Source organism: Juglans regia, chromosome 5 (genome assembly GCF_001411555.2).
Source record: "Juglans regia cultivar Chandler chromosome 5, Walnut 2.0, whole genome shotgun sequence".
NCBI lineage: Eukaryota > Viridiplantae > Streptophyta > Magnoliopsida > Fagales > Juglandaceae > Juglans > Juglans regia.
Genome location: NC_049905.1, coordinates 10,333,189 through 10,346,182, shown reverse-complemented (window position 1 = coordinate 10,346,182; position 12,994 = coordinate 10,333,189). Strand labels below are relative to the sequence as shown.

General features: G+C 40.1%; 1 protein-coding gene across 3 annotated transcripts; it reads left to right on the top strand.

Annotated features, from left to right (window-relative positions):
- Positions 1–461: 461 nt before the first annotated feature.
- Positions 462–12,497, top strand: LOC109009065 (protein disulfide isomerase-like 1-4). Of its 3 annotated transcripts, none has more exons than XM_035690144.1 (12): positions 462–1,105; positions 1,558–1,687; positions 2,193–2,358; positions 2,459–2,577; positions 2,675–2,755; positions 2,970–3,056; positions 3,174–3,248; positions 3,430–3,498; positions 3,576–3,656; positions 3,733–3,867; positions 11,342–11,398; positions 12,086–12,447. In XM_035690144.1, the coding sequence occupies exons 1-12, from the start codon at positions 564–566 to the stop codon at positions 12,146–12,148; spliced, it is 1,605 nt and encodes a 534-aa protein (XP_035546037.1). In that variant the 5' UTR covers positions 462–563; the 3' UTR covers positions 12,149–12,447. The 3 variants fall into 3 exon arrangements, with proteins under 3 accessions (XP_035546037.1, XP_035546038.1, XP_035546036.1); XM_035690145.1 differs by having other exon boundaries at positions 12,015–12,113; XM_035690143.1 differs by having other exon boundaries at positions 463–1,105; positions 11,597–12,497.
- Positions 12,498–12,994: the final 497 nt, after the last annotated feature.

Here is a 12,994-nt window from a genome sequence, read left to right as displayed (position 1 = left end):
TTTATTTTCATTATTCATAGACAACTCATTTTAATATTCAAATAAGTTTGAGTTGCTCACAAGCCATTTCATTTAGATAAAAATTATTTATATTTTATTTTGTAATATTTTGTATAAATATTGACAAACAAATGTTGACATTTTGCTAATATATTTATAAAGTTTATATATACAATCTAATTATTAGATTTATAAAGATTTATGTAACATGTTTAGTATTAAGAAAATGACTTCCTCTAATGTTTTTGGTTGGAGTGAATAAGGAGTTCTTCCACTCATCACCTTACACTATACATCAATTAAAATTAAAAGTTAAAAAGATAAAAATAAAAACAGATATATGGCGTAAGAGACTTGAGTAGAATTTTTCATCCGCAAAACATGTTCGAAACGCAAGCCAACGGTGCGTCGTCGTTTCTTAACAAAAAGAAACGGCGTCGTTGAAGCCTGACTTTTTCGTTAAGCGACTCTGGCTTCATCAACCCTGCGCTTCTGCTGGATCGGGTTGAGGATCTCACTCTCTCTACGATCTCCGTCACACTGTTAAGATACTCACCTTCGCAATGCCAAGTCGACTCGTTCTTCTTCTTTCACTCGCCACTCTCCTCCTCTTCTCCTCCCTCTCCCCGACTATCTCCAAAGACCTCCAAGACGACGACGAAGACGAAGACCTCAGCTTCCTCGAAGAACCCGACGACCATTCCCACCTCTCGTATCCGGAGCATTCTGACGAGGAACCCCTCGAAGATGACGATCTTGATAACTTCGATGATCTCGACGATCCGGTCGATCAGGATGGGTTTAAGGAGCTGGAAGTGGACGACCCAGATGTCGTCGTTCTGAAGGAGGGTAATTTCAGCGAGTTCGTGGAGGATAACCGGTTTGTGATGGTGGAGTTCTATGCACCGTGGTGCGGCCACTGCCAGGCCCTGGCGCCGGAGTACGCGGCGGCAGCTACTGAGCTCAAGGGTGAGGACGTGGCCTTGGCCAAAGTGGACGCGACGGAGGAGGGCGATTTGGCTCAGGAGTACGATGTTCAAGGGTTCCCGACTGTGTATTTCTTCGTAGATGGGGTTCACAAGCCTTATACTGGCCAGAGGACCAAGTAAGTGTAGTTAATTTCGCTATAATTGAGGGCCTTTTTCTTTTGTGTCTTTCTTGTTTGGCTCCTTTTGGTCGCCGATAAAGCGTTGGAATAGGTAGAAGAGCGAAATGTTATTAACTACTAGTAGTGGTTTACGTGACATGAAACCTAGACATGAAGTTCCAGTATTTTGTTTTCCTTTTTCCTCTTGTACGATTGTATTTGATGGTAAATGATCATTATGTCTGCGACTTTTTCCCTCTTTCCATGGTATGGTCAAATTCATCTACATTATTTTCCTTTTCTAAGGATGTCGCTAGATTGAAGCAGTTTGAAAAGGAATACATACCTTAAATATATATATATATATATACATATATATATATATATATATATATATATATAGTCAAATCTTGTTGTTTCTGTCGTGGTTATATATTCAACGGGCTGATGACAATTTGTTTAAACTTCAGAGAAGCTATAGTGACCTGGATTAAGAAGAAGATAGGACCTGGTGTCTACAACTTAACCACCTTGGATGATGCTGAACGCATATTGACTTCCGAAAGTAAAGTTGTTTTGGGCTACCTCAACTCTTTAGTGGTATGTTTTCTTGTGTTTCTTATACTCAAATTGGCTGGTTACTATACGTATATATGATCGTAGTGTGCTGGTGTTCTATTAGTCCATGCATTCGTGAATCCTTCAGGCTGTGATTAACAAATTAAGAAATGAAATATCCAGTTTCTTTTTTTTTTTTTAATGAATAATGCTACATGCACAAAGAGCTTTGTAATATCTATCTCTTGTGAAATTTCATAGAGAATTATGTGCAATGCTATACCAATCCTTTTTCAAATATTATGTAGCCCTCAAGCAGGGCACTCTACACAAAAAATGCTCGGGATGGGCTTATTTGATACGCAGTGTGTAAATAATCAGCTGCCATGTCACTTTATAAGAGCTTTTTGGCGAACTCCTAGTACATTTTGTCATTTTCAGGTATCCAGAGGCTAAATTAATGTTGCAAGAAGCCACTGTATCTAATTTTTGTCGTTGGTTATTCCTTTGATTTCACAACTCACAATGACCTGTCCTATTAATGCAGGGCCATGAGAGTGAGGAGCTCGCGGCTGCTTCAAAGAATGAAGATGATGTCAACTTTTACCAGACTGTGAATCCTGATGTGGCAAAGCTTTTCCATGTTGACCCTAAAGTTAAACGCCCTGCTTTGGTCCTTCTAAAGAAGGAAGCAGAGAAATTGAGTTACTTTGGTTAGCTTCTCTATAGCTGTCATTTTGCTTGAAAACCCCAAATTGAATTTTCTTGGTTGCGTCACTTTAATGTCCAATTTCTCATTTCAATTTTATGCAGATGGCCAATTTGTTAAATCTACTATTTCTGAGTTTGTATCTGCCAACAAGCTTCCTCTAGTTACCACTTTTACTAGGGAAAGTGCCCCTTTAATATTTGAAAGTTCCATTAAGAAACAGGTTAAGTTGCTTGTGTTTCTGTTGTGTTTAGTTTCACTCTATAGAGTCACATTCTGTTTGGAGTTTGATTTCAATACCTCTCTGTCTCTCTCTTCAGCTGTTGCTATTTGCCACTTCAAATGACACAGAGAAGGTTGTCCCAATATTTCAGGAGGCAGCAAAGTTTTTCAAAGGGAAGGTATGCTCACAATACAAGTCTTTCAAATATTCTGTTCCGGATTTCAGAGAAACCATTGGAATTGAATAATTGGAAACAATCAATTGGGTGTTGAAAGTTAACTATTGATGTACGGATAATTTCTGGATTGATTTGGCTTTTTTGTCCCTACTGATTTTAACCATATGCATTATTGTGAAATTAAGAAATCATATTGAGTAGTGGTTAATTGCAGCTTATCTTCGTGCACGTGGAAATGGACAATGAAGATGTTGGAAGACCTGTTTCAGATTATTTTGGTGTCACTGGAAATGCTTCCAAAGTAATATTTTCCATATATTCTTCAATTCTTATGATATATATACATATATATATGTATATATATATATGTGTGCTTGCATGCATACGTACTTGCATACTGATATTTTAAAAAATACAGGTTCTTGCATACACAGGAAATGATGATGCCAAGAAATATGTACTAGATCAGGAAGTGACCTTGGATAGCGTCAAGGTTGAAACTCTCTCTCTCTCTCCCCAATCATGGCATCCCATATTGTATATACTACTGTTGCTCACAAATATAACTGGATATGCTTATGTTGCTTGCTTGTGTCATTTTTTTCTTTTTCTTTTTTAATATTCTTGGAAGATTAATGTTTTTAGCTAAACATAACAACTGTTTCATCCCTCAGGCTTTTGGGGAGGACTTCCTAGAAGACAAGTTAAAACCTGTCTTCAAGTCAGATCCAATTCCTGAGAGTGTAAGTTATATTAATTTTTTCAGCTGATTTAGTTTTTTCATGGTCCTCTAATCTTATTTGTATTCTGATTGATTCAGAATGATGGGGATGTGAAGATAGTGGTTGGGAATAATTTTGATGAAATTGTTCTGGATGAGTCAAAGGACGTTCTCCTTGAGGTATCAGCAGAGAACCCAATCAACCAGTATTTGATGTTTGTCTTTGTATGGGACTCATTTTATTTTGTGATTCCAGATTTATGCTCCTTGGTGCGGGCATTGCCAAGCATTGGAGCCCACATACAACAAGCTTGCCAATCATCTACATGGCATTGAGTCTCTTGTTATAGCCAAGATGGATGGAACAACAAATGAGCATCCCAGGGCAAAGGTAATACACTTTTTTTTTTTTATAAGTAAAAGTATATTAATAAAAGAATAAGCAAAGCCATACAAGGAAATCATGGAAATCTTGGCCATTAAAATTAACAGCAATGACCCAAGTACAAAGAGTTCTAAAGAAGAAAGCTTTAAGTTCCTCCATCAATCTCTCTTTGTCCTCCACACACACCGCATGATGCAAATAGGAAGCATCTTTGATGTAGGGTAGAAATGAGATAAGAGATAGAGCAGAATATTAAGAAAATAGAGAAGAGAAAAGAACGAGAGAGGAGGGAGAGAGAAGAAGAAGACACTCGGGATTGGAAGGGGGCGGCTAGCGCATCTGTTTTGCATTCAAAATCAACTGCCTACAAAATCCCTTCAAAAGTCTTTAAGTAGTAGGGCAACACAAACCCTAAATGAAATAACTAACACATTAATAAAATGACAAAAATAGAAAATGTCTTTAATTAGTAGGGCAATACAACCCTAAATAAAAATAGACAAAACATTAATAAAATAACTAAAACAATAATAGAAGGAGATGTCCTCATCAACTCTCCCGGGGTGGAAAAGCTTGATTCTGCCAAGTTGATGAGTCACACTAAGGCTGCAATCAATCACCCAACCATAAACTAAGTGGTTGAGCACGCTTCTTCCGACGGCCATAAACACGTGTGAGTGGAGGTCTGAATCTGGTGTCTCTGCCCACTTCTCTAGAACAGGCGGCTGGTGACCCAGGCAAAGGAAGGTCCTGCTGGCCCCGATAAAGCTCTAATAAATCTGGATCAAGCTGCTGTAGTGTCTCTCTGGGAATCCATGTACAGTCAGAATCTGGTCGATCGACCCAACGAACAAGGAAACGTTGAACCTCTCCATCATTGGTCAACACAATCTGTTCATCTAGAATAGTATCAATTTTATCTTTGTGTGCTGTGATGGATGGTAGTGGAGTAGGAGTTACAAAAGGTTCAGGATTAAGGCTCACAGACGGAGGCAGAAAAGGATCACTGGAGGGATTGAAGTGGCCTTTATAAGCAACTAAGTCCTCAACATTGAAAGTAGGGTGGTAACCAAAATGTGATGGAAGATCAATAATGTATGCATTTGGACCAACACGCTTTAAAATTTTAAAAGGACCAGCACTACGTGCTTGCAATTTGGAAGCGGATCCAGGTGGACGCCGTTCCGGTCTAATTCGAATCATAACATAATCCCCAACTTTAAATTCAACATGTCGTTTATGCAAATCAGCTTGCAGTTTATATGATGCATTACTAGCCTCAAGTTGTTTATTGATCTCAATATGCAAGTCATGAAGATGTTGAACAAAAGCCTCAGCTGACACAGATACATGAGCATGAGGAGACATAGGAATAAGGTCTAAGGGCTTCCTAGGTTTGTAGCCATGAACAACTTCAAAGGGACTTATACCTATAGACCGATTCACCGAACTGTTATATGCAATCTGAGCTGTAGGGAGGATCAAATCCCAATTCCTAAGATTCTCCTGAACCAGACATCTTAATAAGTTGCCAAGACTGCGGTTGACAACTTCAGTTTGACCATCTGTCTGGGGGTGGTAAGCAGTGGAGAATTTCAATTTAGTGCCAACCATATGCCATAGGGTTCTCCAAAAATGACTTGTGAAGCGAACATCCCTATCTGACACAATGGTTTTAGGAAGACCATACAACTTGACAATCTCGTTAAAGTACAACCTAGCGACCTTAGACGCATCTGAAGTTTTGCTACAAGGGATAAAGTGAGCCATTTTTGAGAAACGGTCCACTACAACAAAAATAGAATCATACTTCTTCAGAGTGCGTGGAAGTCCCAACACAAAATCCATACTAACGTCTTGCCAAGGACAACTAGGGACAGGAAGGGGTGTGTAGAGACCAGTATTTTGTCGCTTTTGTTTGGCTAATTGACAAGTGTTACAGGTGCTAACTATCTTAGCCACATCTCTTTTCAAGCTAGGCCAATAGAATTGACGTTCAATCTCTTCTATGGTCTTATCACGTCCAAAATGTCCAGCCAAGCCTCCAGCATGAACTTCCCAAACTATAAAGTCTCTAACTGAAGTCCGGGGGATACACAACTTATTGGTCTTAAAAAGATAACCATCCTCCAAACGGAAACCATCAGTGGTATCCGACTGCCCGCTTTTCAAAGCGAAAAAAGTATCCCTAAAATCAAGACAAGATTCATACTCCTCCTTAAGTCTTTCAAAACCTATGACCTTGACATTCATGATAGACAAGAGGGAGATACGGCGGCTCAAGGCATCAGCTGCTTGGTTCTCAACGCCCTTCCTATGCTTTAAAGCAAAAGAATAAGCTTGCAAATACTCAACCCAACGGCCATGCCTAGAATTCAATCTTTTCTGGGAATTGAGGTAGCGGAGGGCCTCATGATCTGAATAAAGAACAAACTCCTGAGGTAGCAAATAATGGCGCCAATAGCGCAAAGCTTGCACAACCGCGTACAGTTCCTTATCATAGGTAGAGTACCGTTGTTTGGCATCATTTAACTTCTCACTGAAATAAGCAACAGGGTGGCGTTCCTGGCTAAGAACTCCACCTATTCCTACCCCTGAAGCATCACACTCAACCTCAAAAACTTTGGAGAAATCAGGAAGTCGCATGACAGGAGCTTCCGTCATTCGCTTCTTAACTAACTTAAAAGCCTTAGCCGCTTCCGATGTCCACTGAAATTCGCCCCTCTTCATGCACTCCGTGATAGGAGCCATGATTGTGCTAAACCCCTTAATAAAACGACGATAAAATGTAGCCAGACCATGAAAACTCCTGACATCGTGTATAGTCTTGGGCTCAGGCCAACCAACAATGGCCTGAATCTTTGTGGGGTCAGCAGATACTCCAGTAGAAGACACAATGAATCCTAGGAAGACAACCCTATCGGTGAAGAAAGAACATTTCTTCACATTAGCATACAGATTTGTCTCACGAAGAGTGGAACAAACCTGTGTGAGATGATCTAGATGTTGTTCCTTAGTCCTACTGTAAACGAGAATGTCATCAAAGTAGACGACGAGGAACTTACCCATGAAAGGCCGAAGAGCTTGTGTCATCACTCTCATAAAAGTACTTGGGGCATTGGTTAGTCCAAAAGGCATGACCAACCACTCATAAAGGCCGTCCTTCGTCTTGAAGGCAGTCTTCCACTCATCACCCTGGCGAATCCTAATTTGGTGATACCCACTCTTTAAATCAATTTTCGAAAATATTGTGGCACCAACCATCATATCCAACATATCATCAAGCCTAGGGATGGGAAATCGATATTTCACTGTGATCCTATTAATGGCACGACTATCAATGCACATCCTCCAAGAACCATCTTTCTTAGGAGTCAAAAGGGCAGGAACTGCACAAGGACTTAAACTCTCACGGATAAAACCTTTGTGAAGAAGTTCACCCACTTGTCTTTGGAGCTCAGCATGCTCAGTGGGATTCATCCTATAATGAGGCAAGTTGGGAAGGGACGCTCCTGGGACGAGATCTATGGCATGTTGAATATCTCGTAGAGGAGGTAAGTGGTCAGGGAGGTCTTCAGGGAAGACATCCCGAAACTCCTGAAAAAATGATTGGGCCTCATCAGGGACCACTACTGGAGATGCCAAAGGAACCTCCATAACAACTACAGCAAACACAACAGGAGCACTCACTAGTGCACGCTCAAACTCCGTAGAGTTAATGATATTTAACCCTTTTCGTTCCACAATTTTCTTTGTTTGTTGTGACCCAACAAGTTTTGGAGGTAAAGGGTTAAGATGAATCTTCTTTCCATTAAACACAAAGGAACATGAATTGGATCGACCATGGATAGTCACATCTAAGTCGAATAACCAAGGCCTGCCAAGAATGACATGACCGACATCCATAGGAATGACGTCACACCATATACGATCCTTATACTCTAAGAACTGGATAGGAACCAGACAACGCTCTTTCACAGCTATGGAAGAGGTATCAACCCAAGAAACACTATAAGGCTGAGGATGAGGTACTGGTTGTAATCCAAGACGGGACACAGTAGCCACAGAAACCGCATTAATGCAACTCCCACTATCCACAATGATTTTGCAACCCTTATCATTGATTTTGATATAAGTATGAAAGATGGCATGACGGCGCCAATCATCAGCACCTTTTGGTTGGGTAAGGGTGCAACGTACAACACTTAATCTGGGTGTGTCGGGAGCGTAAGGTACAGAACTTAAATCCACAGGAAAGGCTCGGATACAACCTAAGAATGTACCCTCATCATCACCTAAATCACCAAACTCTTCAAGATTAGGCTCATAGACTTGATCTTCTAACAGTTCTTCAACTATACCCTCATGTTCCTCAATGACTAGGGTTCGACTAGGACAATTGGAAGAAATGTGACCAAAACCCTTACATTTGAAACACTGCAAGCGGGAGGAAGTCCTTGGAACTTCAGGACCTTTACCCTTATTTTCCCATGCGGGGGACACATTAGATGGCGGAGGTCCTAAGAGAGACTTAGGGGAAAGGGTGGGCGCTGGGGTGATGGAAGGGCGGTTGTCACCGCGCCTTCCATACGGAGTCCTCATGACTGACTCATAGTCTCGGACTAAAGAGTAAGCATGGTCAAGTGTAGCGACACCCCGAAGGACAAGCTCACGTCTAAGGTCATCCTTTAAGCCTTGTCTAAACCTACTCAAAGTCATGGCCTCATCCTCAACAATATGACATCTCATTCGGAATTCATCAAATTGAGTGACATACTCGGTCACTGGCCGATTGCCCTGTGTAAGGGCATTCCATTGGTCCAACAAATTACCCCTGTAAGATTGGGGCAGGTATTTCTCTTGAAGACGACGCTTCATTTCTTCCCAACTCCCAACGGGAGGCGCATGACGCCTCTCAAGGAGATCCTCTACACTTTCCCAAAAGAGTTGGGCAGTGCCAGTTAGTTTCAGGCTAGCAAATTGAACTCTTCGATCTTCAGGGACTCTATACCAGGTAAAGAAACGATCCATATCCCTAATCCATTGAGTAAAAACTCGAGGATCTAAGCAACCATCAAAAGTAGGGGCCTCTAGCTTAATGTTTCTGAATAGACGCTCCTCATGGCGAGTAGGGGACTGAGTACCTTGGCGGTAATGGTCTCGTTCTCGCTCACGATCATAATCCCTACCCCCACGATCATGTCTGACATGTTGTCGATCACCTCGTCGACGACGATGGCGTCTATTTTGGGACACTTCAGAGTTGTCAGACGAATGAGGGAGTTCCTCAAAATTGTTCAACCTAGCAGCTAGGTCCCTGTTCTCCTCACGAGTAGCAGCCATCTCAGTTTGGACAGCCGCTAATTGAGTTTGTACATGTTGCTGGTTATTGGCTAGTTGAGCTAATTGCCGAGTGAGGGCATCAAATTGGGAAGGGTCCATGGTAAAAGTACTGGAACTAGAGGTGACAAGACGACCACTACGCAACTGCATGCAATGCAACACTCGCTAAATGAAGTGCAATGGAGAGATCAATGAACAATAAATACAAGCAATGAAAAATATCAACTGAGCCAAATAATAATGTCTTTTTTTTTTTTTTTTTTGGGATTAAGTAAATTCAAAATACGGCAAACAAATAATACTGACGTTTAAAATAATAAAGCAATGGACAAATGTTTAATCATCAAACAAGTCCAATCACGTAGCAATGCTGATTTTTTTTTTTTTTTTTTTTGAAAAGACAATCAATGCAAAATGAGAGTAAAGCTTCAGGCTATGAAAGTGAGAATGGAAACATAAGACATAGGAAGTAAAACGAAATTCAAGTGTCGAATAAATCTGGCCGTAGCAAATGCGGGTTTGGCTAACTTCTCTATGGTAATAGCAACACAGAGAAAACAATTAATACATTTTCAAAAACAAACCGATAGTGTAAACCAAAGAAGGAGATAGTAAACTTCCCTCTGTCCGATAACTGTGCACTATCGATGAGAATCACGCGGACGTATAATCTGAAACCACGCGGTGTGTATGGGCTGAAACCACGCGGAAGTCGCGAATGTATGGGCTGAAACCACGCGGAAGTCGTGCGAGAGGAGAACCCGAAGGAGAGTTCGACGTCTGGTAGAGGGAGAAGAATCGGAGCTGAGATGCTGCGTTTCCGGCGTCGTCTGCCTCCAGTCTAGTGATTTCGGCAAGGTCTGTGCTCTTTTTTTTTTTTTTGGACTGTTGTCTCTGTGTATCTCGGTACTGGGTATTTCGGGAGAGGCCGAGGGTGAGACGGAGGTAACGGGGAGGGTCGAATCACTGACTGAAGAGAACCCAGTTCTCGACAAGGTCTTCGACGGGCTTTGCTTTGGCTTGGATCGAAGGGAGCTCAGGGGGGTGGATTTTCGGCGCTGGTTTTCGGAGGAAGGAGATGAAGCGAATGGCTCGGTATTGTTTGAGAAAACAATACAACCGGCTCTTGATACCAATATGATGTAGGGTAGAAATGAGATAAGAGATAGAGCAGAATATTAAGAAAATAGAGAAGAGAAAAGAACGAGAGAGGAGGGAGAGAGAAGAAGAAGACACTCGGGATTGGAAGGGGGCGGCTAGCGCATCTGTTTTGCATTCAAAATCAACTGCCTACAAAATCCCTTCAAAAGTCTTTAAGTAGTAGGGCAACACAAACCCTAAATGAAATAACTAACACATTAATAAAATGACAAAAATAGAAAATGTCTTTAATTAGTAGGGCAATACAACCCTAAATAAAAATAGACAAAACATTAATAAAATAACTAAAACAATAATAGAAGGAGATGTCCTCATCAATCTTCCATACAGCCTTGATCTGTTGATTACCTCTCAGGTCTGTCCAACTAGCCAGCATTACCACTACTGTCTCGGGCATAACCCAACCCAAGTCTAGCCTACTAAATACCTCATTACATATCCCTCGAGCTACCTCACAATGTAGTAGAAATGGTCCACTGATTCTACCTCGTTCCTACACATACAACACCAATCTGCGATGATCACCCTCCGTCTCCTCAAATTATCCGTTGTGAGGATCTTGCCCAAGGAATCCACACAAAAAATGCTGCTTTGAGAGGCACTTTATGTCTCCAAATCCTTTTCCAGGGCAAAGGTAATACACCAAGATCAAATCTGTTTTGGCTAGTAATGATCCACACTAATTATTGTGAATGGCAAATGGAATAAGCAACTGGTACTCAAATAGAGCATAAAAAGCAGATCGAGTAGATGGGGCCCAAGTTCTCCGTTGATTGTTAAGCTGTACTATCCTGGTTCCCTGGTTAGATACCAAATGCACGTTCAAAGCTTTCTGGTGTTAGGGACGTGAATATCTTGTAAAGACCCACTTTTGCATATGCTTTTAATGCAATGCAATATAATGGTCTTTGGATGAAAATTTGAGGCTAGGGAAGAGAAACAATGTTCTGAAAAGCTGTTTTGATTGGTTTTGCAGTCTGATGGCTTCCCCACACTTCTCTTCTTCCCGGCAGGAAACAAGAGCTTTGATCCAGTGAGTGGCACCCAAGATTTTAACTCACATACTTTCTCTATTATGCTTGTGTAGATTGTATTTTTTCATGCATATTTTCCTTACTCCTTTGGAATATTCTCCTTTCTTTTTGTAAACATGCCTTTTACCTCATAAGAATATATATATATATATATATATATATATAATCTAGAATATTTGGATCTGTTATCTTGGCAGATTACTGTAGATTCTGACCGTACAGTGGTTGCATTTTATAAATTCCTCAAGAAGCACGCATCAGTCCCTTTCAAGCTCCAGAAACCAACTTCAACACCAAATTTGAAAAGTTCTGAGGCCAAGGAGAGCCTTGAGAGCAGCACTAATGAGTTGAAGGACGAATTATGAGGATTTTAATGGCATGTTACTGAAGTAGTACTTATCATTTATATGCCATCAGCAAGGTTGAAAAGCTATAGTTGTCATATAGATTAAGTTAGAAAGAAAATATCAGAATTTAATCCCCTTCTGAGAAGAAAAAAATAAAAAATACAAGGATGTAGCATGTCTAACTTTTGCATCTTCTATTTGTGTTGCTGAAGATTATAATAAAAATCTATTATCTGTATTTTGCCGGATTACTCTCACTGTGTTACAGATGCCCTTGTAAAGCCCTTAAAATGAAGGTTTGAACTTCCATGGAGAGCATTATTGTCTTTATGATGGCAGGATCGAGAGGTTTGGCTGTTTATGCATAGTTATTCGGTATATGGGTGTCAACCAGCCAGATAAGGGAAGGAGGATGCTTGGTTGAAAGGAAAAGATAAGAAGGAAAGAAAAGAGGGTGAGGACTGTCACACTTTTTCTCCTCATGTTGCATTTATTTCTTTCAACTCTATCATGCCTTAGGATGGATGGTTCACATGTTACAAATTCAGCACAATGAGGCTGACTTGGGAAAGAAGACAGAGAAGATTGTCATCATCTTGATTGCTTGTGCATGTAAATATTTGGGGTGGGAGACTAACCTCTCTTGTTTTTCTTTCTTTCTTTTTTAATAATTTTTTATGCCACCATCACATATATATTTATATGTATTTAATTTTTTTTATTCTGTCAAAATTAAGGTGGGATGAATTGTATGGCGTTTTTGTGCACCAAATTAATATTATTTCTTTTCTTTTTGAGAGGTCAAAAAGAAAAACAAAAAGAAGGATAAACAGAATTAGGTTAAATAATGAGAAGTAGTCTTTGATTAATTGAAACTATTTGTTTTTTTTTTTTTTTCTTCCTTTTGTTCATCAAAGTGTATGTTGGATCCATTTTCTAGAGGGAACGTTTTGTTTGCGATAAAAACATATTTGAAATTTAAGTCGTTATTAAATCGCATTCGTCGTTTGGTGACATTGAATGATATGGGTCCGATGATGATAAAAAGATAATTAAACGGATAAATATGCTAGAAATTCGTTATTTTCAGAGAACAGCCAGAGGAATATCATAAGAGTTCTTTTATTCATCATCTTTATATCACACACATGTTAAGAAAATAAAATAAAAAAAATAAAAAAATAAAAGCAAATTTGTGATGGAGGGACGATGAATAGAATTTTTCATACCGTAATTCCTTCCTTGACT